The sequence below is a fragment of the Triturus cristatus genome, chromosome 11 (assembly GCF_964204655.1).
Source record: "Triturus cristatus chromosome 11, aTriCri1.1, whole genome shotgun sequence".
NCBI classification, from domain to species: Eukaryota; Metazoa; Chordata; class Amphibia; order Caudata; family Salamandridae; genus Triturus; species Triturus cristatus.
Genome location: NC_140594.1, coordinates 822981289 through 823009000, shown reverse-complemented (window position 1 = coordinate 823009000; position 27712 = coordinate 822981289). Strand labels below are relative to the sequence as shown.

Genomic DNA, 27712 nt, shown 5'->3' with positions numbered 1-27712 from the left:
TACTAAAGATACATTTTTTCTAATGACAGCGCTGTGAAGGCACAGCGTGATTCCGGCTTACGGAATACCTTCACATTCAGTTGTACACCTTGCCCACTTACCACAGGGCGTTTTCCAAGGTAACATTTTGATTGTTTGCACTGTGCTGTAAATCCACGTTAATAATTTTGTATTGTTGATTCAGGCCTAGAATGCAAAAATGCCTGAAACACCCACTAATGGGACTGGGGAGGTGACAGAAAACACAGAAAGCTAAATCAACTCACTTATATATGTTGGAGAATATTCAAAATGTTTCTCACCATCATTATTCCCAAGCCTGATGGTAAACAAGGGACCATCTCACCATTTTTTCCCCTCAGAAATCTCAAGTATTTCTTAGGTTATTTATAACCCATGGGCATATTGTTGATGTGAAAGTTTACAATGTGATCTGTAAAGCTGAATTTGATTCTGCCTCTAGTTTAAGAAGCTAAACCTAGCACTACCTGATAATTCGAGCTCTCAAGCTACCCTATTTCCTTTTGATGTCACATTAGTTTACAATAATGGAGATACACTTTCAGTGAAAGGTAGTGTCTCTGCCTGTCTTGTAAAGTTTCACTTATATTACATAGTTGTGGTCTTTGAGAAGGGTCTCACTCAGATTTTAATTGATAATGACTTCTTCCCAGGTAATGATTACCTGGACCATGGTGTTTTGGTGGATCAGGAAATCAGTTCAAGGTCCATAGGCAAGGAGAGAGAACATAAATTATTTTAGACTCTGTAAACACTTTTGATTTTTAAATGCATGTAGAGAACTTAAAGGTCAAGCTTAGGAACAGTGACTAGCCTGTGCTTTTGGTGGTTCTAGATGCAGCAAGCAGTGATGGTTTTCCACCATGCCACCCAACTGTGTGGATCTTTACAGACTATCTAAAATAATTACTTGTGAATCCTTGATCAAACATGTTCCATTTACACAATGTGATGTGATGGGCTATTAAAAAAGTAAATAAACAGTCCCAAAAAGTCAGTTTGACAAGCGCAAAACGTTGAAGGAAGGATAGCTAGTGAGTCTGGGATTCTTGCTTCTCATTCAAAACAGAATTTTACTAATAGTAAGAACATCAGACATAAGCTGGCATCACTGAGAAGGAAGAGACACAATGTCTTGATCATTTGATTTAATTCAGTTGCAAAACATGCCTTTTGATATTGGTTACACATGGATATTGGGCAAATATTCCCACACATACAAATAACCCTCCTGTACATAGGCAACAGTGCAATATACCTTTAGCAGCGTATTACTCATTTAAGGAAAAGTTGACACTTTAGAAGCTGGATGGATAATTCTAGAAGTACTGAGCAGTTATCACATTCTTTGTATTGCAGAGAACATTTGATCAGTTCTGTCTTTATGTAGATATAAAGTCATTAAACAATGTTGTGTTGGCAACTAATGCACTTTGAGGGTCTAGCGTGTATAAAAGAAAGTTCCACTTCACAGTACTTCACATTGTCCAATCTTTCTGCATAACTTGTATCAGCTTACATAATCAACTAAAGCTAATATTATGCTTGCAGTATAGGCAGCTCACTTTCACTTTTGTTCTCTTTGGTTATTGAAAGAAGCTTAAAAAATGTACTGACTTTGCTTCATAGAGAACTGCTAGATTCAGATGAAAAAAATGCATCTACTTAGCTAGAAGTCTTGCTTTTGCAGAGCATGCCCTTTGGGCTAGTGTCTGCTGCCCTGTGTTTCAGTGAGCCATATCATCCATGCTACACAACATTCAATGAGTTTGAATTTATAAGCGACAAGAGGTGTAATAAAGGCGGTGAGGTCTTGTGACTCGGGATGCGGGGATACTTGGTAATAGGTGGATGCTAGGTCTACAGTTGAGAACATTTGGGTCCCCTTTAGAGCTGTGAACAATTCAGAAATGGTGGGTAAGGAAAGTCTATCAACCACTACCTCTTTATTGAGGGCCGCGAGATCCAACTTGGGTGCAAGCCACTCAGTGACTTCTAATGGGTCAATAACATCTTGTTCGCACAAGTTTTCTAACTCTCTTTTCTCAGCATCTGAGACATTCACCAGGAGTCTGCTGACCTTGGATACTACAGGATTAGATTTATTTATTTATTTGAATGTTTTTAAGGCAGTCTAACTTCCCACTGAAAACTTCTGGGAAATTATTCACTAAGCTGTTTTCTTGAATTGTTTGTATTTGTATTTGAGGACAAGCGTTAGTGTCTAGATATATTCCTAGGCTCTTTTGGACAGGCCAACCTAAAATATAGTCACCCTTCTCAGATACGTATACGCTTGTCTGGAATTCTCTTCCATGGTACTGAATTCTCCCTATAAAAGTAACCTTTCATGTTTATAGTTTGGCCCCCATATCCACCAGGCTTTAAGTCCATTCTGTTTAGTGGTGTTCTATTTTTCAACTTTTCCTGAAATTATAGTTAGCCTAGAACATGAATCAAACATTGTCTCTGCGTTTACTTCTTCTATTTTCACTATATGTTTAGGATAGCCCTCATCTGCATCACACATCTGGAATACTCTTTCATCATTTATTTCTGCTTCCTTTGAGCTTCTATTTGCTTTAACCTACTCCTTATTTTTACTATATGCAATAAAGTGTCCCTTATTGCCAAAGCCATTGCATACAGCCCTCCATGCGGTCGCAAAACACTCGCAGTTTACCACTCTTTTCAGAAGGGTGGTAAAGCACTGGCAAAGGGGAAGGAGACCCCTTCGGTAATGCATGCACAAACATTTTGTAAGGCCAGGGACCACTGCCTGACCTTAAAAAATGAAAATGAAAAGTTTAATTTTTATTTTTTAAATAGATCCAGTTTTCCTTTAAGGAAAACGGGATGCATTTTAAAAAGAACTTATTAAAAAACAGTCCCAGACATGGAGGTCTGCTGACCCCAGCAGGCCACCATCCCTGGGAGTGCCAGCCATTCCCAATGGGGTCGCAAATTGCGACAGCCTCATTAACTTGCACGAGGCATGCATTTTGCGACCTCATTGGGAATCACAAGCAGTATATCTCTGCCACTGTTGTACATTGCTGTTTGCGACTCGCAAATTGCATTAAATTGCGAGTAGCAAACATCAATGGTCTTCCATCTGGCCCTTAGTTCTAATTTGTTAGACAGCTTAATATTTTGTATATAGGATTTGGATGGGTAACCCATTGACGAGTGGTTCCTCAAGATATGTAAAGTGTATTTATCACCGTTTTCAATGTGTTTCTGAGACTGATCTTTTGTGAACCCTTTTGTTTACATATATATTGTTTTTTTAATTGAATATCAAATATCAATCTACTGCACCTGCTTTTGAATTATTTTCTTTTTCTGTAAGCAATGTTTCTTTCCTGGATTGAATTTTGAATAATTGTGAATTGCATTATCGATGTCATAACTTGACATAGTGAATTTAAAAAAATCTGACAAAAACATTTGTGCAAATAGATCCTTTGCGGGTACTCCTCATCTACTATTTTAAAACCTAGCACACACAAAAGTAGCATCTGAGTTCTGTAACCCTGTACACTGACTCTGCTTTCAGTTTTATTTCTCAATTTGCTCATGTAACTTGTGAGAGCATTGCAGTTGCCTTGTAACTTGTGGTATGGGATATTTTCCTTATACTTTTCGGTAGCAATTCATTGAAAGCAGTTAGAACCTTCTGAGATATCCCAAAACCATCTGATGAACAAGCATTAGCAAAGCTATTAGGTCTGGTCTTGGCAAGCAGGTACCATGGTTATTTTGAGCTTTTATTGCCATTGCATTCCCTGAAAATTCCAAAGAAAAAAGAAAATGGACTGTCACCGAAACATGGTGGCCATATGCTGGCATTAAAATATTGTAAATAAAAAAATAATAATCACGTCTATTTTTAATGGAGCAGCGCTCGTACTCCCTAGCAGATAGGTGAACAGAAGGATGAAAAGGATTGCACAATGATTGTGTAGCACAGAGCCCCTCTTCGTAGAAGAAGAGTGCTGATGTGCTAAAGGATAATGCTGCCACAGCAAGCATTTAAAGTAAAGATTTTCGAAGGGTATGGCCAGTACTTTGCTTCCTGGTTGGTATTTACAACAATTGACGATAGGCGCAACATGGCCAGCACCTTCATAGGAATAGAAACTGGCTACCACAACACATTGCTTTTAGAACTGATATAGAAACCCTTTTCAGTTTCAGTGCAAGTAACTGGAAAAGATTAATCTAATTGGTGCAAAGAAAAGGTACTATTAACTTTGAATTACTGTAAGGGGAAGACTTAGTTTAAACACACAAAGGTGGCAAAAAAATAATAAATATTGGCAAAGCCAATAGGTCTGGCATTGGCTGCCAGCCTTTCAGCTTTTTAAATGCTTCTTTTATTTTGTCAATATTTTTATAAACCTTTAGCACTGAAGGAAACTACTTTGAAAGCGGGCATGCTTCTTTTAAAGATCAGAATGCTCTCACTCACAGTGACGTTAGCCAATGGCTGAAGTGGGCTGACCCATTTCCCCGTGCTGTAGTGGGAGGAGCAAAAACTTGAATGACAGACTAATGGATGAGGAGAACTAGCTCAAAGCCAGTACTTACATATTATATATATAATATTGGTAAAATCAAAAGGTCTTGGCTAAGACCTGGAGCTCAAATGTACTTCATTTTATGAGGATGTACCCTTGTGATCGGGAAAAATACAGTGACTCCCTGCACAAGAGAGCCATTGGCTGAAGTAGAGTGACTCCATGGCCCATCTTGTCTGGTATAATGAGGGGAAGCAAAATGCAAATGACAAGTAAAAAGACCAATGAATAAAGAAGGCTGACCCATAGCTTCCCTATATATTAATATATGTATACATTTTTTATTTATTATATTTTTTAATTACGTTTCTGTGGCAAGACCGCCAAAGTGGTCTCCGTGCCAGACCTAAAGATTGTTTGCAAATAATTTGGACATGTTAAAGAAAATTATTCATTGTCACTAGAATTATGTAAGAGGAGAAAAATACAGATCGCCAATCAGATTAAATCAGTAGCTATTAAAATTTGGAATGGAATGAATGAACACATTGGATATTTAATAGCTTAACTCTGCTAACTGCATTGCCAATGAACTATGTGCAAAAGGTAATATCTAAGGCCCTTCATGTTATATAGAGATCTCTCTGTCTTAAGCTTGATGTTTATGCCTGTAAAGAAATGCTTGTGGTGTACATATCTGGCATAAATGTACTTAATAGAATAATGCTGACATTATGCTTACTCTTCATATATTGCAGAGGCAAAATCAGCGCCGGAGGTTTGTTTCAGGGATGTGAATTCTAAGGGCGATAGGTTTGGTCATTGTGGCTTTCATGGCAGTGGTTTCAAGACATGTGACATCAGGTAAATGTGGCAAAATCAAAACAAAAAGTCATGTTTTGACAGTATGCAACTGTAAAGTGATCAGATTGTTCGTTCAGGATTCCTTTTTAAGCATTACAATTTGAGTAGTCTTGGAGATTCCTGATTTTGTATGTACTAAAAACTTTTGTTCATACAATGAAATGCTTATTTATAAGGCAAATATAAACATCTACTGAAGATTGCTGCTGTTCAGGTGCATAGTTCAGGGATCGCCAAACTTTTCTATATTGAGATCTACTTTTGTTCGATGAAACCCATTCGGAGCTACTATCATTATCAATGTTAAAATGGTGTCCACATCATACATTTCTAGCCACAATATACAAGATTACTAGCATTCATCACCTCAGTACATCAGGTAGGGTTGTCAGCAGTAATGTAAAAAAAATCTTTTGCCAATTTGGAATGCCTTTACATGGGTAATTAAGAACAGCCTTAGTTGCAATGCCCATGATATCACAGTAATAATATTAGTAAGTTGGCTTCCTAACACCGCATAATTTATTACTCAAATATCAGCTTTAAACATATCTTAGAAAAACAACCATTTTTCTTCAAACATCAGCTTATGAGTTTTGAAAATGCACATATTTGCGTTTAAAATACACACATTCAATTTTAGTTTATATATATTAATTCAGCTAAGAAAATATTTCTAATTTATTAGGCTGGGCTATACACAGGAGAACTACTTACAGATAGCTGGAGAGCTACCAGTTGCTCACGAGCGACTCGTTGGAGAAGCCTGGTTTAGGTGGTACGGAGGATTTAATTTTTGGGGCATGCTAAGTAATGAGTGTGCCCGTGAATATGCCACAAAATGAAAGATTCACACTGAGCATACTTCATGGCGCACAACTCCAAGTAAAGCACAGAGTGCGCCCTTATGAACCTTAAGGCGATCCGGGATCACGAAGCTGTACGTTGCTGAACACCATAAGAAGGCTCAGAATTCCCACTCTAGTTTGGGGGAGTGGACCCATTCCCGCGACAGGTCTACTTCGAGGTTCAAATATTCCTGTAAGTTGGAATGAAAGTGGAAACACGAAGAGGAAGCAGGATTCGTCCCAGCTCCACCAGACTGAGAAATTGTCAGGATGCCTCCAGTCTCGTTGTTTTTCCTCGCTAAAGAGCTGATTCCGCAACTGAACTCGAAGCACCCCGAGTTTTTGGATCCATTGGTGATCAGACCTTTAGAAACGCCATGTTTTGAATTTTTGCCAGCCTTTTGATTCTCTCGCTGGTGTGCCTTTGTCCTCCAAGAATCCGCAGAGGCCTTCAGACGGTACAGCACCAGAGTGTCTACCCTGGGGGCTGTCCGTGCCTCCAGGACCAACCTCGATGCTATAGATGCTTCAATGCCATAGCAGATGACATTCCAACACCAAAATCCACACCAATCTCTGCAACATTCTCCATCACCACCGCTGTCAGTGCCAGAAGTCTACTTCCTTCCTATAGTCTTCTCTAACTCTTAGCCAAATCCATCCTGCCCCCAGCTGAGGTTGCACCTCAGTACCATACAGATGCACCATGCCCCAATTCATTCAGACACAGACCGTATCATGCCTTTGTCTCGGAGCCGAACCCCAGGGCTCCTATAACTTTTAATTTCAGACTCTGATCAAAGCGTCCTGGACCACCACAGGAGAACGTGCCTCCTTTGATGTAGTATTTAGACGAGCCACAGAGTTTTTGGACTTATAACTGCCAACTGTTCAAAATCAAAATTGTAATAGGAATTTTGCAACCAGTCCAAACTGTGTTGGAACCTTTACTTTGCATTTAATTAGTTCACACCTTATCAGCTCCTGGTCTAAGCCCGGTTTCTGCCCACCAGTGAACAGGTAGATTGCCAGAATCCACACGGCAGTGGCATGCAACTCTGATATTTTTGACGCAGCACTCTGTACCAGAGAGAATGTCTGGAGACATTCAAAAAGCAGATGTTTTCCACGACCAACCTTGCCTTCCTGTTAGTTAGTGCCAGCTGGTTGCTGGGGAAACATACCCATGCTTTATGAGATATGGTTAGCGAAACCTTGTCAAGTCACCAAGGAATATCGGGCCAGGTTGGCTCAAACCATCCAGGATGATCAGGATTCCGCAAAGTACATCATCTACTCTGGACTCTACTGACTGCTTCAGCGGAGCAGTTGACAATAGTTTGGTGAGTCTGATAAATGCTTAGATGAGATCCATAGCTTGTCTAGAGATGTGCAAGCCTCTTTAATGAACATGCTGTTAGGTGGGTCTCATTTGTATCGTGAGACGACTGATTCGTCATTGGACCGCCTTCAAGGAAGCTGGGCCACAGCACATTCCTTAGGCCTTTCTGTCCCTGAAAGACAGTGTTCTCAATAGTTTTGCCCTTTTCAAAGGTACTCCAGAAGGTTGGCGAACTACCCACACCAAGGCCCACTGATCCCTAAAACCGCCACCCAATTCTTTTCTGGGGCGGAGATCAAACACACAGTGCCCAGACCATCAGTGGTAGTGAAATCTCCAGTCTCCCGCCCATTCAGCATCCCTATAGAAGCCACTTTAGTTTGTCCTTAGCAGCACAAAACCACACATGTGGGTCCTCCAGATCGTCCAACTAAGCCTTTGCCCTGCCATTCCTTTTCGACCTGCCGCATCCTCTACCCACATCAAAATATCTCTCAGAGAAGCACTTTACCATCTTGGTCTAAGACGTGCAGGTTTCTTTGGCCAAAATAGGCATGAAGATAGGGACTAGCTGTTACTCCTGTTATTTCCTAGTGCCGAAGAATGACGGAGGCTGGCATCCTCTTTTAGACCTCCACCCTCTGAACCCCTTCTTGTTGAAGGACAAATTCAAGATGACCACGCTGGCCCAGGTTTTTTCTTCGCAGATGAATCTAGGTGACGGGATGATGGCTTTAGACCTGCAGGACGCTTAATTCCAAGTACCAATTCTCCAGTCTCACAGACACTACTTGCAGTTCAAGGCGGGCCAGGAGTATTTTCAATTTGCCATGCTCCACTCTGACCTCACCAGTGCTCCTCTGGTGTTTACTTTAGTCGCAGCAATCCTTTGAGGGGTGGGGAAATCAAAGTTTTCCATAACTTGTCGAATGGATGTTGAAGGCGGGCTCACTACATTCAGCCAATGACCACCGCCAGAGACCGCAAACCTGGTTTACGATTAACGTACCAAAGTCAGACTTAACTCCTTCGCAGAGACTTACTTTCATACTGGACATGGAGCAGATTTGGGCCTTCCCTCACCTCCATGTGTCCCGAACATTTGGACTGTGTTCCCGTTATTTCATATTTCAGCCTCAGTCCTGGTTCTTGGTGAGAGTGGCTTTGAGGCTTCTGAGTCTCTTGACATCCTTTCGTTGACTATGCCGGATGGCATATACAGGCTCTTCGGTTGAACCTGAAGTCTCAGTGGGCCCAGCACCAGGAAACCTATTGTATTCCATCCAGGTTTCAGAGGAGACTATAAAAGACCTGCTGTGTTGTGCTCAGCCACAATTGAACCGGTGGCAGACTGCCCCACCCACAGCTGACAATGGTGACAGATGTATCGATACAGGGAGGGGTAAGTCATGTGGAAGAGATCAAGATCAGAGGACTGTGGTCTCTTGTGGAAACCTGTCTCCCCATCAACCAGTTGGAGTTGCCTTCATTCACTTAGCGCTGAAGCCTTATAACATAACAGGTGTATTTGTAAAGCGCACGATTACCCGTAGGTGTCCTGGCACTGAATAACAGATGTTTATTGTTAACCAACTCAATGGTACTCATTTTATCAACCTCAGATGGATGAAAGGCTGAGTGGACCCGCCGGGATTTGAACCTGTGACCATAAGGTCGCACACAGGCCCCTGCAGTGGCTGCTTTAGTCCACTGAGCCACCAGACCCGGCTGTCCATCAAAGGGAGGCTGTTAATCGTGGTCACGGGCAATGCTACTGTCATATGGTACTGCAACCGGCAGCGTGGGGTGGAGTCCTGGGTCATGTGCCAGAAGTCACTTAATCTCTGAAAAATTACTCTAGCACCAGGGTATTTCCCTGGTAGTGCTTGACAAGCTTAGCTGGCAGCGGCTCACGGAACATGAGTGGTGGATACACTCTGAGATGGTACAGGGCATCTGCCAGCAGTGAGGAGGACTCTAGCTCAATCTTTTCACCACCATCAAGAATGGGCAATGTCTAATCATTTGTATGTTAGTTTCCAAGAACACTCTCTCTCTGAGACGCATTCCAGACAGAGTGGAGCACAGGACTCCTATACGTGCTTTGCACCTCTCCCACTGCTGCCCCAAGATGAGGATCTGCCAGGACCAAGTCATCCTAGTAGCTCCCGACTAGGGAAGGAGTGTGTGTTACCTTGAACTTCTGGGCATGAGCATCTGCCCTCTAACCAGGTTACCGCTTCAGGCGTATCTCTTCTCACAGCAGCAGAGCAGGGTCCTACACGTGTGCCTGCACAATTTACATCTCCATGAGTAGTGATTGAGTGGCGGCAATTGATTGCATAGTCTCGTGTGGCACCCACAATACCGACCCGTTACAGGCTAAGCTGTCAGATCTCATAATATTTGTTTTAATCTGTGGCCCAGAAAGGACTTGCAGTGGGCACAGTAAAAGATTATTTATTGGCTCTTTCTACCTTTTTTACATTTACCAGACCAGCCATCCTTGTTAAAATTATCTGTTTTTTTAGGTTTCTAAAAGGTTTAACTTGTGTTCCCTCTGAAACCCTTTGTGATGCCATAGTGGAATCCAAATTAGTTCCGCACTTTATTCTTGTGCAAGCCATTCAAATCCATGCACAGCTCTCCACTACGTCTTCTAATGAAGACTATGTTTTTGGTTGTAATACTTATTTTTTTCGCATAAGCACTCGAAGCGCTCTCGGTGCAGCCACCTTATATCACATTTCTTTCAGACAAAGTGGTACTATATACCGAGGCAACCTTTCTATCCTCACCCCTCTATGACTCTGAGATGAATGGCTTCTTCATCAATGAATTCGTTGGACTCGGTATTTGATGAGCATTTGAAGTCTTTCAGCAAATTTGTCCATTGTTTCACCATCTCTCTCTCTCTCTCTCTCTCTCTCTCTCTCTCTCTCTCTCTCTCTCTCTCTCTCTCTCTCTCTCTCTCTCTCTCTCTCCCTCCCCTCCCCTCCCCTCCCCTCCCCTCCCCTCCCTACTGAAGAAGTACCTTTCATAATCAATGTTCTGCATCGAATTGAATTTGGGGTGCAGCACTTCTTTAATTTGGGGGTATGAAGTTTCTTCGCCTCTTGGTATTTTCTTTATCCCTTCCTTCACTCCGACACCAGCCACGTTTTTGAGATATTTGATGACCTTTTTGTCATCTGCTTCTTCCAGTGCATCAATGAAATCATCGAAAGCTTCAATCCAGACAGTCCATCTAGCACAAGTATCAGTGGCGGCTGGCATGAGCTGAGGGTGGTGAGTGAGAGGGGTCACAAAAAAAGGTTTACCTTTCAAACTTGCAGCGTGACTTCCTCCTCCCTCGGGTGTCTTGTGGAAGCTGTCGAGAGACCGCAATACCCAATCCTGGTGCTGCTTTCTCAGCATGAGAGCAGCACCAGGATTGGATAGAGCAGACACTTTCAGCGCTCCTAAAGGCATTGGAGGCCTTTGCTTTCTCAAAGCCAGCTGTCTAAGACAGATAGGTTAGAGAAGTTTAAAATGCACATTGGGACGGCCAGCCAAAGAGACATGCGCATTTTAAAGCACACAGCTCCATGCTGCTGCCACTCAGCAGCACTGGTCCCCGTCCTTACTTGTATTTCGGTTGCTGAAAAATAAAATGGTAATAAATAAACGTTATTACTATTTTATTTTTCAGATCTAGGGCTTGTGAGGCGATGCTCCTCTCCTCAAATGGAGGAGCTCCCCATGCCAATATTTTGCTTCTTGGCAACATCGAAAGCAGATAGTGGTTTTAGGAAGATGGCAGCGCTGTATCGCGCCCTCTTCAGCAGGCATAGGAAAAGCAAAATTTCACGATGACTGTTGTACAGTTGTGATCAGTTTGGTGGGGTGATCACTGCACTACATCCTGATTTGGCTGGAGGGCGGAGTACTGGGGAAGGGGATTGACTGCATTTTGTTCTGTGCCCTAATAAAGTCTGTTTAAAAAAAAAAATAATAATAAAAAAAATCAGGGGAGACGAGGATGCATCTACGCCAGCCCTGGACCACGCCCATCGAGTGTCTGGCCCACCAGGACGACCGGGCCTCACCCCCCAAATCTTGGCACATGTCCATTTTTCTACAGAGAAGGAGGCCATCCTCAAGGCAGCTCGAGACAAACCGGATCTCCCCTTCAAGGCTACTCCCATCCAGGTGTTTCAGGACCTTGCACCCACTACACTCCGCCGCCGCAGAGATTTCCGGCCTATAAAGGATAAGCTACGAGAACTGGGTGTTCTCTACCAATGGGGACACCCATTTGCACATATCGTCCAGTGGGAATCCAAGCACTGGGTGTTGCGGTCCTTCCGAGAAGCTGCCCAATTGCTCCAGATCCCTGACACACCACCCACAAGTCCCTAACGCCTACCTCCCAAGATCCGCGAGACGGCAAAAACCCAATGGACTAAGGTTCATCGCTCCAGACGCCCTTCCTCCCGAGGAGTCTACACTTCATCCCAAGAAAAGCAGGGCATTATACAGCTTATCTGCTCCTTGGAGGGTGAACATTCGCTCCGAGGCTCTCAGCCATCTGACAAATAGTTGGTCAATGCACCCGCCAGCTGCCTGTTTGTTTTTCTCTGCCCCCTGAGCCGGTCCTTTGAGGTAATGGGTCTAGCGCTCCACTCCCTTATCGACATTCTGTGGATATGGCTGTCCTGTGCCTGAACTGCGTCCCGACGGCGGTACCGGACTACACTCCTAGAGAGCGATATTGATCTCCTATGACCCGCCTCCACCTCTATTCCTTGGAGAGGGACATCTCTGGGATGGCTTGTGCCTTAGTGCCTGGCTTGTCCCCGGACTGGAATAGACCTTGTTGGCCGTTGTTATGTTCGAGATATTATGCCTTTTTCTTCTTCTCTCTTTCTTTTCCCTTCACCTACTCCCATCCCTGGTGGGGGCAGCCCTGATAATACTGGGGGATCTCTCTGGGCAGGTTGTCCTTCTTTCACCCAACACTCTGCAGCGAACACTATGGCCTTTGTGTTATTTGGACCTCCATTGGGGGGGGGGGGGGGAGAGAGCTGTGCTGCATCCCACTCCCAGCCCTCTGCTTATGTTGGCGCTCGCTCCTGACCCACTGATATCATGACCTCTGTGCCCTGTCTGAAGCTCCTCTCCCTCAATGTGAAGGGTCTTAACTCCCCCAACAAGCGTCGCCAGATATGGCGATATCTTCTAATGCAAAACCCGTACATCATATTTTTGCAAGAAACCCACCTCCTGAGAGACGACGTCTCTCGCATGGCCCATCGTCGATACACTCTTCAATTTTGGGCATCTGCACCCACCAAGTCAGCAGGAGTGGCAATCCTCTGTCGGGCAGGTATCCACCAGGGGGACTCCAGAGTAGTTCGTAGTAAAGATGGCAGAGATTGGGCACCGCATTCTCACCTGATGCAACACTTACACACTGAATCAGGCTCAAGACTCATTCTTGCGGGGGTTGTTGCGGGATTACATAACACACGATGACCCTGGTCTCATTCTGGGGGGGGGGACTTTAATTTGGTATGGGAGGCGGGACTCGACCATAGCGAAGGCTCATTCCACGGGAGGGGGGCCATGTCTGCGGCCTTAAAGAGGCAACTAACTGCGCTGGGCCTTATAGATATTTGGTGATACCATTCCCCAGACGTATGCGATTACTCCTATTACTGTCATGTTCATCGCTCCTATTCGCTCATAGACTACCTTTTCGTCTCACTCTTTCTTGTTAAGGACACTCTCTCGGCGTCTATGTCTGATATCTCAGTCTCTGATCACGCTCATGTGGAACTCCTTATTCATGACCACTTCTCCTGCCCCAAACATCCCTCCCGGTGGCGGTTCCCCCCTCTTATTCTCAGAGATCCGGTGGACGCGGCAAAAATGGAAGAGACACTATCACGTTCTACTTTGAGACCAACGACCTCCCAGGGACACCACCCCCTGTAATCTGGGACGCGTTCAAGGCCACGATTCGCAGTAACATCCCATCCATTGCTATTGCTCAGGCTCGGGAGGCTCACCTGTTTGAAGACAAACTTTCTTGCGACATAAAGGCGCTGGAGAGATTAGACCAGGAGCATCCCTTGGCGATACATAAGAGGCGCCTGGCCATGCTTCGAGGCCAGCTCCGGGTGCATAGAACCAACAAGGCCGGACACGCTCTCTTGGCCCTGCGACAGCAGTATTACGATGGGGGGAACAAAGTGGGCACAGTCCTGGCACGTCGCCTTCGAACGTGGGCAGCCAACGCGCACATCGCTCAACTTAAACTGGGAGACGGTACTTGGGCCAGTACAGAGGCTGCCAAGCTACAAGCATTCCAGAGTTATTACTCGTCTCTTTAAGCCCAGGAGCCGCCTGACCTGGGCCAGGTATTGGCCACCTTGGACTCCTGTCAGTGGTCTCCGATTAGCAAGTATCATTCTCAACTACTAGAGGAACCTATCACTCTGGAGGAGCTGGCCGGCGCTCTAAAGGATCTCCCTCTCGACAAAACTCTGGGTCCGGACGGCCTACCTGTCTCATTCTACCGCGCCTTGTTACCGCAACTTCAATCTCATAAACTCCGCCTCTTCGATTCTTTCTCAGACACGGTAGGACTTTCCACGGATATGGCTATGGCTGAAATCGCCCTAATTCGCAATCCGGGAAAGATCTTACGCCTCAGCACGCACCTCCCTGGCCTTATAGAGCCAGATCAGGTGGGCTTTGTTCAACGGCCAGCTCACGCAACCCACCTCCATCCACAGGGGCACCCGACAGGTGTGCCTCTTGTCCCCTCTCCTATTTGCTCTTATAGTGGAGTCGTTGGCCATAATGATCCGCCAATCCCCTGACTTTCACGGCATCAAACTTGGGGGCCTGGACCACAAAATAGCTTTGTTCGCGGACAACCTCCTTCTCACTCTGTCAAGCCCACGCTCTTCCCTACCTGCCTTGCACAAGTTGCTCCAATCGTTCGAACGCGTCTCGGGGCTTAAAATTAATCATGCAAAATCATGGGCTCTTAATCTCACGATCCCTGCAGAAGAGGTTAACGCACTCCAATCTCTTGTTCCTTATCAATGGGCATCACACTCCATTCGATACCTGGGACTCAATTTGACCCCTAACCTTGCCACATGGTCTCAAGCAAATTGGCAGGAGTGTAAAACTGTCGTAATAGCTGACCTAAGAGCGTGGAAGTCCCTACCACTTTCCTGGCTGGGGCGCTTGAATACGGTCAAAATGGCGATCCTTCCAAAGATACTCTACCTTTTCCAGACGCTACCCATGCCCATTCCGGAGCATCAAATTCCGGGCCTTCAGCGTGAGTTCACCGCGTTTATATGGGGAGGGAGTAGGCTGCGTTTCTCTAGTAAAATACTCATGCTACCACGTTGGCCTGCCCTAACCTGTTGGAATATTATTGGGCATCGCACCTCCACTTCATCTCGGAGTGGATGGCGTGGGACAGCAAAAAGATTTGGTTTCATATGGACAGGGCAGTGACCTGTCGCCCCATCTGGGACCTTGCGTGGCTCTCTCAGGAAGCACGATCCCGCAGCGCTTATATCGCAGTCCCTACTAAGACTGTACTCTAGATTTGGGACAAATTAGCAACATGCAAAGGCCTCACATCCTTCCTGTCTCCCCATACTCCCATCGCTCGCAACTCCCACTTTCCGCCGGCCTGCCACCTGCCCTATTTCTCAGACTGGACAGAAGGGAGATGTAAGGTGTTTCGGGATCTTTTCATGGGGGATACTTTTAAAACTTTTGAGCAATGTAAACTGGACTTCCAGTTATCGGAGGGGGCGAGATTTCATTATAATCAAGTTCGACACTTGGTTCAGGCGTCTTCTCTGTCACGAGCGGCCACTCTGCCTTTCATCTCGTTCGAGCGGCTGGTACGTTCATTTGATAACTCTAGGGGATTAATATCTCGCACAGATCAAGTTCTCCAACATTCACAACGAACTGCTCTGCACCTAATCAGCTGTGGTGGCAGTCCGTCTCCGACACTGATATCGCTCCCACCCAATGGGAACACCTATGGCGCGACATCCCGAAAGTCTTCCGTAGCATATCCCAACTGGAGTCCGTGTATAAAGTTATGACACAATGGTATTACACCCCTCACAGGTTTAATAAAATGTTTCCCGCCACTTCGCCTCTATGCTGGCGTTGTACCGGCACCCCGGGGGATTTCCTGCACATTTGGTGGACGTGCCCACTCCTGACCATCTATTGGAAGGAAGTTCTCAGTCATATTCGACGGGTACTAGGCTACCCGCTACCTGAGAATCTGCTTACGATTGTCCTGGGCCTCCGGCCGGTGAACCTGCGTACCATGACCCGCCGCGATCAGCACCTCAGCCTCCACATGCTTGGAGCTGCTAAACAAATCATTGCTCTTTATTTTTATTTTTTTGTCCTCATTAAAGAAATAAAGTAAGTGGTCTTAAAGCAATACCATGGCACCCTCCTGGACCCGATAAAGGGGACACGCAGCCCTGTAGATCTCTTTCCACCTCAAGGTTTCCTAGGGTCGCCGATCGCATGACACTTGGGAATTAACAAGGATAGTATTGAGCCCATGGTTTCTGCATAAACCATTTCCCCAGAAACTCATTTGTTTCATAATCAGTGAAACTTGAACATTTGACAGTTTGTTATTAGTACTGTCTTCAGGTAAAATTCCAAAAAAATGTTAATACCAGGCTTACCTTGATTTCTTGGTTAATTACATCTGAGATAGTCTTACCCACTTGCCTCCGGAAGCCCTGGATCTGAGGACACTGCATGAACATGTGCACATCATCCGCGCTCCTCAGGTTGCATTTCTCACAAGACTTCTCCCAGCTTGGAAAGCCTCTTCGGGGTCCAATAAGCTCTGTGGAGTGTGAACAGATGATTTCTCCTCAATGGTGCAGCCTTGACAACCTTCCATAAAGTGCACAAAGATACTTGCCAGTAAGATGAAATATCGCTGGAAGGCAGTTCTCTTCTCCAGGGCTCCTCCATAGGCATTGGTGGTGGATCTCCTTTAATCAAAAGCCACTACCATTTTGACACTTCTTTGCTTTGGTGAGAAGGGACTAAAAACATGTCCTCCAGCTCCTTGTTTATACCTCCATCTTTGCCCTGATTTACAGCCCAGCGAGACAGTTGATAACATTTAAATCTGGATAGCCTTTGATTTGTTTGTAAGTTAAGCTCAACCCATGGCAAAACTGTATTATCTTGCAGTAATTGGCCCCATTTCTGATAGCCATTTTCCCATAAAGGGGCTGATAAGCTGTCATTTAGGCAGTCTGAGGTACCTGGAGAGTTCCATATAGGAGCGCTTGAACAATAGTATGAAATTCTAAAAAGCTTCCTCATCTGAAACCATGATTCACGGCCCGACCGTATCACCTTCAGTTTGACTTTTTAAATTTTTTTGGGGTGTTCAAATTTGAAAAGAAACCCATCACCCCCCTGCGGGACACTGTTTGACATGACTAAGAGGTAAGGCGGAAAACAGGAGGAGTCAAAAAGATGGGATCTCGTATTTTTTTTTTTTTTTTTTTTTTGTATTTGCATTTTCTTAATTACGTTGCAAAATCACATCAGATATATAAAACATCTTGTTTCTGTATTCATTACAGGTACAGTGAGGTCAGAAAACACTAGTACATAAACAATCAACAACGACTGATAGTGTCTGTCAACGGAATCTCTCTTCATCTCTCCCCTTCTCCCCAAAAATTCCCCCACCCCCGATCTACTGTGAATCCGTGAGCGTCAGGCCATAATAGGTCAGCCATGGCTTCCATATTTTCCAAAATTTGTTGGGGCACCCCCTTGCTTTGTATGTGGTCTTCTACCCCAACATATACATGTCCATCCCTCTCTACCATCCCTCCAGTGTTGGATTAGTATCTGCCCCCCAAGTCCTTGCCATGTCTCTTTTGGCTACTACCAGACCCAGCTGGAGCAGTATCAGCTTTACTTTGGGGAGATCAATCTCCGTGGGTATACCCAGCAGAATAAACACAGGGTCTGGGGGTATTGATTCATGCAATATAAGCTCCAATTCCTTCAGAAGTGTGCCCCAGTATTGCTGAGCATGTGTGCATCCCCAAATAGTGTGAAAGAAGGTCCCTTCCATGTTCTTACATTTTAGGCAATTGTGGGACTCCGCTCAACCCATCTTATGCAGTCGGGCTCTGTCATAATACATTCTGTGTAAATATTTAAACTGAATCAATCGCAGCCGCGATTTGATGGTCACCTCCCTCGGGTGCCTCAGGGCCATTTCCGAGTCTAGATCTTCTATGTCTCTCAGATCCGCCTCCCAGTGTAGTCTCAGCTTCCACAATGGGTCAGGTGTATTATTCATAATTGTCCGATAAGTCCATGACACTGCTTTCTCTCCAATGTCTCCCATCAAAAGTCGCCCTTCTAACGGGGAATACTCTGGGAGGCCCTCCATACCAATATGTTATGCCCGCCAGGCATACCTCAGTTGCAGATACTTAAAGTGTTGCGTCTTGCTCATGTCGTATTCTAGTGGGAGGTGCGGGAATGTCACCAGCTCTTTACGATATATTATGTCTTTAAGCTGGGAAATACCAACCAGATCCCATTTCTGAAAGCCTTTCAGCTTGACGAATTCCTTAAGTCGCGTTCCCACATAAGCAGGGTTTCCTTGGTCACCCAATCTTCCCATTTCATGCGCATCTCCGCCTTTTTCCATGCCATTATCGCTATTTGTGTGGCCGGTAACAATTTTGCTACGCCCTTGCCTCCGTAAAGGTAATGGGTGTATGACCTATGGAGGAACTGAGTATGCTCAAGCGCATATGCCGGCTGATCCCTCTCGTCAAAGGCCCATTCGTTAATTACTATCAATTGGGCAGCCCAATAATTAGCCCGTAGGTCCGGCAGTGAAATGCCACCGCTATATTGGTTACATTTCAGCTTCCCCAACGCCACCCTGGGAGGCTTCCCTCCCCAGAGGAACTTCCTCAGGATAGCATCATTTTTAATGAACACCTCTTCCGGGATTGACTGGTAGGTATTCTGCAGAATATACAAAAACTTTAGGAGAGTTTTCATTTTGAAGAGAGCTGCTCTCCCGAGCAGCGTTAAGGGTAGGGAGGCCCATCGGTCCGCGTCTAAATGGAATTCCCCCAGCACCTTATACAGGTTCCGCTCCAGTGCCAGTTGCCTGTCTAGCATTATGTGGATGCCTAAATATTTTATCCCCATGGTTACAACCTGTAGTTGGCTGGATAAACGATATTCTCGACCTTGTGCCCTACCAGATAGACACTTGATTTTTCCCAGTTAATTCTATACCCCGCACACCTGCCATAGTCCTCACAACTCTCCATAATATTGGGGAATGTTATTTCAGGGCTCGTAACATATAACAGTATGTCGTCAGCATACAGGGAAATGCGTTCATCCAGATCATCATTGTCATTTACCCGAAAGCCGGTTATGTTTGGGTGTGCGCGAATGACACATGCCAGGGGTTCCAGGATGATCGCCAATAACAGGGGAACCAGGGGCAACCCTGTCTGGTGCCCCTTTCGATGGGAAATTTCTGCATTGTTACCACATTGACTCTGACCCTAGCTAAGGGTATCTCATACAGAAGGGCTATCCACCTCCTGAACTCCGGACCAAATCCCAGTCTACCCAATACGGCCATGAGGAACGGCCAATGGACCGTGTTGAATGCCTTCTCGGCATCTAAGGACAGTATGAGGTGCGGGTCAGCCCTGTGTTGCACCACTTCCAACCAGTTGGCCACCCGCCGTAGATTGAGTCTTGTTGACCTGTGAGGCATAAAACCCAACTGGTTTCTATGGATAAGCCCTGTTATAACTGTGATAGAATTCTGGCCAAAATCTTCGTCTCTTTATTTATTTAGGGAAATGAGTCTATATGAACCACATTACTGTGGCGGTCGCCCCTCTTTAGGTATCACCACAATTTTCGTCGTCCTCAGATCTTCAGGGAGTGCGCCCTTTTCCCGCGCCTCCAGATACATCTGTAGTAGATGCGTGCTAAAAAGCGCCCCATGTTGTTTAAAAAATTCCGGCGAGAGCCCGTTAGGACCCGCAGATGTCCCTGTTTTCATCTGGCCTATGGCTTCTACAGTTTCTTCTTTGGTCAGTTTTGCCTCCATCGCTTGTGCTTCACTGGACTCTAGTCTAGGGACCTGCATAGATTGTAAATATGTGTGTATCTGTTCGGTGTCTGCCAGAGGTCTTTTGGCATAGAAGGCCTCATAATATCCAGCAAAAGCTTGCGCTATCGCATCTGGGGTCTGAAGAACCTGATCTTCTTCTGTCTGTATTCGGGCTACCCATCAGCTGTCCATCTCTTTCCAGCTGAGCCAGACCAACAGTCTACCAGTTTTATCACTGGCATCATATAGTCTCCTGTGCATGGCTTGTATTGCGTGGCGCACGTCGTTTTTGGCTAGCGCAAGATATTCACTCTGCAAGAGTTTCAATCTTTGTAACCTGGAGACATTGTCTCCTGTACTGGCTTGCAATTCGGCCTGTAGGAGCTGCGTTTCCAATTTCTCTACCTCTGTCTCTTTGCATTTTATTTATTTATTTAAAAGGTTTTATATAGCGCTGGGTGAACCCAAGAGTATCAGAGCGCTTTACAGGATTAGGTAAAACAGAATTGCAGTATAACTTTTATACACAAGTCAAAAAACAAGGCATACAATGATTGCTTTAAATGAGGTCAAAATTAACAGAGATATCATAAATCTAACAACATATCGGAGATAATAGGCGTGGAGGAAAGCAAAGGTTAGCTATTGGATGGGGGAGGGAGAGAAAGAGTAGGGTTACTAAGGAGGGTGAGGGGTACGGGGCATGAAGGCGGAAGGAAGTTATCTATGCTAAGAAAAGGGGGGAGAGGTGGTCATAAATGAAAGAGTTAGGGCAGGGGTAAGAATTTGTATCCAGTGATAATGTAATTAGGGACCCCAGTATTGGTTGAGAAGGAGCAGTTTGAGGTCTTTTTTGAAGCTGGTGTAGGAGGGGTTGCAACGCAGTTCTTTAGGGAGAGCATTCCATACAGCAGGCGCGTTTCCAGAGAAAGAGTGAGATTTTGTAGATTTATTTTTTAGTGAGGGTGGGATTAGGATGAGAGCGTTAGTGCTCCTCATAGTTCTGGTACAGCCCGATTTGTGGAGTTTATCAGAGAGGTAAGATCGGGTGTTTTGATGGAGGGCTTTGTGTGTGATGCAGGCAGTCTTGTAAGTGGATCTGCCTTTAATAGGAAGCCATTTACGGTCTTTGAGGACGGGGGAGATGTGATCAAAACGCTTACAGTCAGTAATAAGCCTGGCAGCAAGGTTGAAAACGGATTTGATAGGGGCAAGGTGGATTCTGGGAGTTCCAGAGAGAGTGGCATTACTGTAGTCGAGTTTAGATAGGACCAATGATTGTACCACTGATTTAAAGTCATCTGCAGGAATAAAGGGTTTCTTTTTTTTTTAAGATGGTGGCGTGTGAAGAGAGCGCCTTTGGCCGAATTTTTTATATGGGGAGTAAGACTGAGGTTCTGGTTGATGCTAATGCTGAGGGATTTGACTGAGCTAGAGATGGAGAGAGAGCAGTTAAGAGCTTTTATGTCAGAGATCCAATGTAGAATAGGGAGAGAGTTGTTTTTTGGAGAGAATAGAATGATTTCTGTTTTTTTAGGGTTACGTTTTAGGTGGTTGTGATGGAACCAGGATTGGATCTTAGACAGGGCAACGTTAAGGTGCAAGACATCGGCATGGGATTTGATCTTATAGTAAAGTTGGGTGTCATCAGCATAAAGGTGGTAGTTGATTTTTGCTTCCTTAAGAATGAGTGTGAGGGGTTCCATGAAGATGTTGAATAGAGTGGGGTAGAGAATAGAGCCCTGGGGGACCCCCAAGGAGACCGGTAGACTTTAATTTGTTGGGTTCTATGTTGGAAAAAGGAGGAGAACCATTTGAGAACAGCGCCATTAAGGCCAAAACGGTCTTTGAGAATGTTGAGTAAGGCGGCATGGTTGACAGTATCAAAAGCTGCAGAGAGGTCAAGAAGGATGAGAAGGGAAGATTCACCCTTGTCTAGAGAGTGGTGGATGTCATCGACTATGTTGAGCATAGCTGTTTCAGTGCTGCAGCCCTTTCGAAAGCTTGATTGTAAAGCGTCCAGGAGGTTGAATGATTCAATGTGTTTGTCTAACTGGAGCAGAGCGCATTTTTCCAGGGCCTTAGATAGGAAAGGAAGGTTAGAAATAGGGCGTAGATTATTTAAGTCATTGGGGTCAGCTGTAGTGTTTTTGATGGTGGGGGTGATTTGTCCTAGTTGGAGGGAGGCAGGGACACTACCGGTGGCTAGGAAGGAGTTGATGATAGTGGTCCAATAAGGAGCAATGATGTGCTTTTGGTCCTGAACAAGGTAGGCTGGGAGGGGATCTTTGGTATGAGAGGAAGGTTTAAGTTTGGAGATGATGTTGAAGACATCCCGTTCCGAAACTGGACAAAACTTATTCCAGAATGCATTGTTTTTTAGTTGGGGGGTGATGTAGTCAGGCTCATAAGGGGTGTCAAAGGGGGGGAGTTGGGAAGAGTCCGGGGGAAGGGAAAGGGAGGGAGGAGAATTAGGGGGGGATGTTAAGGAAGGGTGTCTGGCCATAAGGGAGGGGTGTTAGAATAAAGGATTGATCAATCTTATTGATTTTATCCGAGAAGAAGCTCGCTATTTCTTCACATCTCTCGACCGTAGCCATAAGTTTGAGGGGGGCTGAGGCAGTTTGGCTTTTGACAATGCTAAATAATACCCTAGGTCGGTTTCTTGACCGGTCAAGTTGTGAACGGAAGAAGGAAGTCTTTTCCTTAAAGATTTGTTTTTTGTAGTTGGCTCTTGCGGCTCTGAGGAGGATAAGATTTGAGGGGGAAGACTGTTGCCTCCAAGTGCGTTCAGTCTGTCTAAGAGCGCGTCTTTCACTGTTGAGGTCGCTATTGAACCAGGATTTGGAGGGGGTTACGTTTCAGCTGTTTTAATTTGGCAGGAGAAATTTGGTCAAGGACATCAACGATAGATTTGTTGTAATGTTCTGTAAGGTCACTGGCACTTAGGGAGGGAGGAGTAAGGCTTAGGTGAGCTTTTATTTTTTTCTCCAGTTCGCCTGGAGGAATAGGGTGGAGATTTCTAGTCAGTTTCTTTTTGTTGGAGGTATTTGTATATGGTGGGGGTACAGAGCTGTTGATCGTAAAGAGGATGAGGTGGTGGTCGGACCAGTCAATGGGGATGAGGCGGGAGAGAGAAGCCAGTTCCTTGCTTGTGATGATAGCGTCAAGAGTGGCACCTTTGGTGTGTGTTGGAGAATGGCAGAGCTGTTTCAAGCCATTGATATCAAGTAAGTCATTGATGAGATTAACCGAGGGATCGTCATTTTTTTTCCAGTGGAGGTTAAAATCTCCGAGAAAGAGGTTTTAGATGTAGAAGTCGATGATTGTGTGAGAAAATCAGATAATTCTTCCACAAAGGAAAGAGGGTCACCAGGTGGGTGGTAGATGGTATGTAGGCGAATAGGGGGTGATCCTTGAACTATAAGATCAGCACCAAGGTATTCAAAAGTAGTAAGGTCAGAGTGCTGGACAGGTAGGAGTTGAAGTTCTTCTTTATAGATTATGGCGAGTCCCCCTCCGATTTTATTAAGCCTGTCTTTTCTGAGGATGGAGTAACCGGGGGGAGAGAGCAGGTCAAGGATAGATGTTGAGTGGGCATTGAGCGAGGTTTCTGTAAGAAAGGCTATGTCAATGCCTTCACTAAGGATACGATTTCTGTTGCATGACAGGCTGCCCATCGGCAGTTAACCAGCATGCTATTAAGGGGTTTAGGCTCGGGTTTTTTTGGGGTGGATGAGGAATGGATGACGGAGAGTTGTTGCGGGGGTCTAGGTAAGACTGGGGAGGATGGGATTCTACTTCTCCCCAGGATCACAGGAATGGCGGAATGCAGAGAAAGGGTGTTAGTCATCGAGGTAATAAGAGAGTGTTCTTTATTAGGATCATGGAGGTCGGGAGCGGGGAGATGGCTGGGAGAGATGGGTGAGCTGAGTAAACCATTTCTGCTGGTCGGTATAGAAGGAGGATTATCATAAGGGGAGGTATTCCCTTGGTGAAGGAGTGTGGGCTCAGATTGTACAGAATCCAAGGGATAGGTATGATTGGAAGAGATTCTTGAAGAGAGGGAGTTAATTTCATTTTTGAGAGAAGAAAGCTCTAGTACCAAGGTTGAGAGGTGGAGTTCTATATTGAGGAGTGATTGGGTGACAAGTGAGATAGGGAGGGGGGCATGAAGGTCACGGGGGAGGGGGGGGTGTTCCTTGTTGGTCATGGATAGCGGTTTAGGGTGCGGTGGGGTGGGAAGCCAGGAGGAGGGGAGTGAGGGGTACGTAGGTCGCGGTGGAGGGGGTCTGTTCCTTGTTGGTCGTGGATGGCGGTTTAGGGTGCTGGTGGGGTGGGAAGAGGGCACTCTCGGGGGTTAGCTGGGTGTCGTGAGACGAAAAGGGGGCATGGGAGGGGTTAGGAAGGCTGTTAACTAGATAATGGGGGGGTTTGTTACTAGGGGAGGCGGTGAGAGGGGTTGTTAGTGGAGCCATCAGGGGATCATGAAGAGGAGGGAGGGTTTGGGTGGTTGAGGGAGTTGTTGGAAGGTTACTGGGAGATAAGGGGATTGGAGTTGTAGGTGGAGCCGTCAGGGGAGCGGGGAGCGGGAGAACGGGAGGGGTTTTGGTGGCTGAGGGGGTTACTAGGAGATGAAGTGATTGGAGTTATTGGTGGACCCGTCAGAGGATAGGGGAGCAGGGGACCAAGGGAATGAGGGGGGGTTTGGGTGGCTGTGGGAGTTAAGTGAAAGTCATGGGGAGGAGGAGATGCTGATGAGGCCGGTGGAGAATGTAACAGGGTATTCAGGATTTCAGTGATATGTCAGTGAGTGGATAGGTTGGGGCCGGGGTGAGAGGGGGCGAGAAGACATCTTGCGTTTGGGAGGCTGAGGGGTTAGAGGTAGGAGTAGGTAGAAGGTATTGGGATATGGAGTAGAAGTGGTGTTCAAAAATGGTGAGGTGGTTCTCGGAGGCTTGTATAAGGATATTTCCTGATTTGAAGATGGAGAGGTCGATTTTGCCTGAGAAAGTGTGTGAAGGAGTGGTGGATAGTTTCATGCCGTAAGGGATTTTGCAGGAGTTTGAGATCAGAAGGTGGTGGAGAAAGATACTTTTCCATTTGGAGGGGCGTTTGGAGTAGAAGATGTAGTTAGTTTTTATGGTGGCGGTTAGGCTAATCTAGTTATCGGCGAATAAGGTTTCTTGGTGGCGTAGTAAAAGTTTGTGTTTAAAGATTTTCTTGCCATTTTTGGAAAGGTTTTGGGGGTAAAGGATGGACCAAGAGTTAGGGCCATGTCTAGTGATCGGTGAATTCAGTGTCATGAGGATATGGTTGAGGGGAGGCATTATGGTTAAATAAATCCGTGAGACAAAATAGACAAGACAGCGAAGGGCTAGGAGGTGAAAGTATGAGTGCAGCAGTATGTTTTCATCAAACAGTGTTAGGCTACATAACAATGGGAGACAAATTATGAGGTAGACCATTATGAGTGCATATAGAGCATTAATAAATAAATAGCAATTAGCAGCATTCAATATGAAACTACGGACAATTTAAACTGTCAGAAAATGAGGTAATTCAATAAGGATAATCATACGGTTTTGGTTAGCGGTAGGTATGGTTACGTAGTTCAGTTTGGTTGTGTGAGGCACATAAGGATGAAGTTTCCTGTAGTTATTCAGCAAAAAATACAGATTGTCAGGGGAGCCGAAAGCAGCAGTACAGATTTGTATAGTGTGGGTAAGTAGTTAGAATGGTAACAGGCAGGGTGGATGGCTAAGGTGGCTCAGAAGCCCGGGGTGTAGTAAGAAAATCCAGACGTAAATGATTTAAGGGGCACCATGAGTTAAAGGGTCATAAATAGGAGATACAGTGCGTAAGGTGATGTGCACTGGATTAGGGCTACAATTTCAATTTCATATACAATTTGAATCACAGTCGCTTTGAAATGCTGGGAGAGGACGCTAAGGAGACTCGTATGGAGCAAGATTTTTTAGACTTAAAGCTGTATTAGGTTAGAGCGAAAAAAATGGGGGAGCTCCACTCAGAGATGGAGTGTCAGGAGTCCTTTTTTTATTTCCTTGCACTGCAGAGCATCAAGTACAGGGGCTTGGGAGAGTCCATTTGAAGTCCACAAAATTCAAAACAAAATGAGCGCCAGGGGACATATCAACAGACCTCACAGGTCAGGCTCATGTGTGAGAGACAAAAATTGCTGTGATTAGACATGCCATACTTGTAGGTGGGTTGGGACCATAGTGTGTTGTGTCAAGAAACATCGAGTAATCGAACCTTATTCCCCATGGGGGAGGGGGGAACTTTTAGAGGCTTCACAGGTGGGGATAAGCAAGAGCCAACGGTATAAACCGGGACGGGGCTCCCAGAAAAACAAAAACAATTGTGTGCGCACAGGTTCCAAACAGCAACATGTACTTTCTAGTATTTAAAAACATCGGGGCAGAGTCGGGGCGCCGCACCGTCTACAGCAGCATCTCCCAAAAGAGGCTTCTGATCGTCAGAGCCGCACATCCCGCTACGTCAGCTGTTCCCCACCCCCTGGACCAGGAAGATCAAGCAACCATGCGAATGCCGCATACCATGCACTCAGCAACCTTAGGGTAAGCTGCAGCGGGTCAGACCTCCGCAGCCCCACGACCAGTAACTCAGCAGCAGAGGCAAGGTGTTTTCAGACTTGTACGCCCTTGCAGCACGGAGCGTTTCTTTGAGCTCCGAAGCGAGGGGGGGGTGGTGTGCTCTTATTCATAGAGATCGAAGCTCCCCTCCACTGTCCTGGGGGTAAATGACAGAGACCAGCACAATTAGTCTGTGCACCAAAGCTCGCCTCCTCGCGTCCTTACCTTGTTCCGTCCTCGGAGCATGGGGCAAAGCCAGACACAGAGGACTGTGCTTCCCGTCGCCGCCTTGGGAGCATGGGACGTGGACCGGCGAGGGAGGTGTTCTCTAGGACTGTGCCCCAACGCTCACCTTCCCAGCCCTGTGAGATCGGTGCAGCTAGCGGCCAACATTCCTCGAGATCCACTAGACCATTCTGTGTCCCGGATCGTGGCAGCAGGAGAGGGGTGTTGTCCAGGATCCTCAACATAGTCCATGGAGCACGGTTTGGTTGTCGTCATGGGAGAGGCTCATCCAGTGACTGCTGTGATGAGAATCAGCACCGAACATGTTCAAGCCCCAAACCCCCTACGTAGGAGCGTCGACTTGTCCAGAAGGCTTCCTGTAAGTTTTTGCCAGGAGTGTTGGTTTTCAATTGTCATTGGTCTGTTTGAAAATCCGGTATTAAAAGTAGCGTTGTTGAAGTGTTCATCTGTGGTGTGGTGATGAGCAGGAAGACGCATTTCTTATGCGCGATAATGTTTTGAGCCCTGTCTCGGAGGACTGCTTTATAAGCCTCCCACAGTGTAATCGCGGAGTCCACATTTTCCCTGAGATACAACTCAGTGTCTACTCTAAGATCATGGGACACCTGCGGATCTTGTAATTCCCACGAGTTCAGTTTCCAGTCTCTAGGTTTGTGTTGTGACTGCGCACCAATTGTCAACTATGTGGGCGAATGGTCCGAAAGACCCCTCGCTAAGTATTAAATTTTTTGTATTTTGCCCACTTCTCCTGCCAGGGTAAATACATAGTCTATTCTCGAGAATAGAAGGAGAATGCTTTAGTCTGAGGGTGCTGTTTCCGCCACAGGTCAGTAAGTGTCAGTGTGTCTACGAACCGTTTGAGCGGAGTTTCCCTAGGGCCCCCTTGATGGACCGTTGTGCGATCCCATGTAGGATCCATCACATCACTAAAGTCTCCCCCTATTATGTGAGTGCTGGAGCCCGCTTCAAGAAGAATGGCTGCCAGTCTATCCATCGTCTGCCTCTGTAGCCTGGGAGGCGCATATATGCTGATAAGTGTAGTGTGTCTC

The 27712-nt window shown here is 45.7% G+C and overlaps 1 protein-coding gene across 1 annotated transcript in view; it reads left to right on the top strand.

Moving 5' to 3' along the window:
- ADAM9 (ADAM metallopeptidase domain 9) overlaps window positions 1–27712 on the top strand; it is a 764238-nt gene that overhangs the window by 572256 nt on the left and 164270 nt on the right. The window contains exon 15 of the mRNA XM_085634568.1: window positions 5303–5408. Within this exon, the coding sequence (XP_085490694.1) occupies window positions 5303–5408 (106 nt within the window). The remainder of the gene's footprint in view (window positions 1–5302; window positions 5409–27712) is intronic.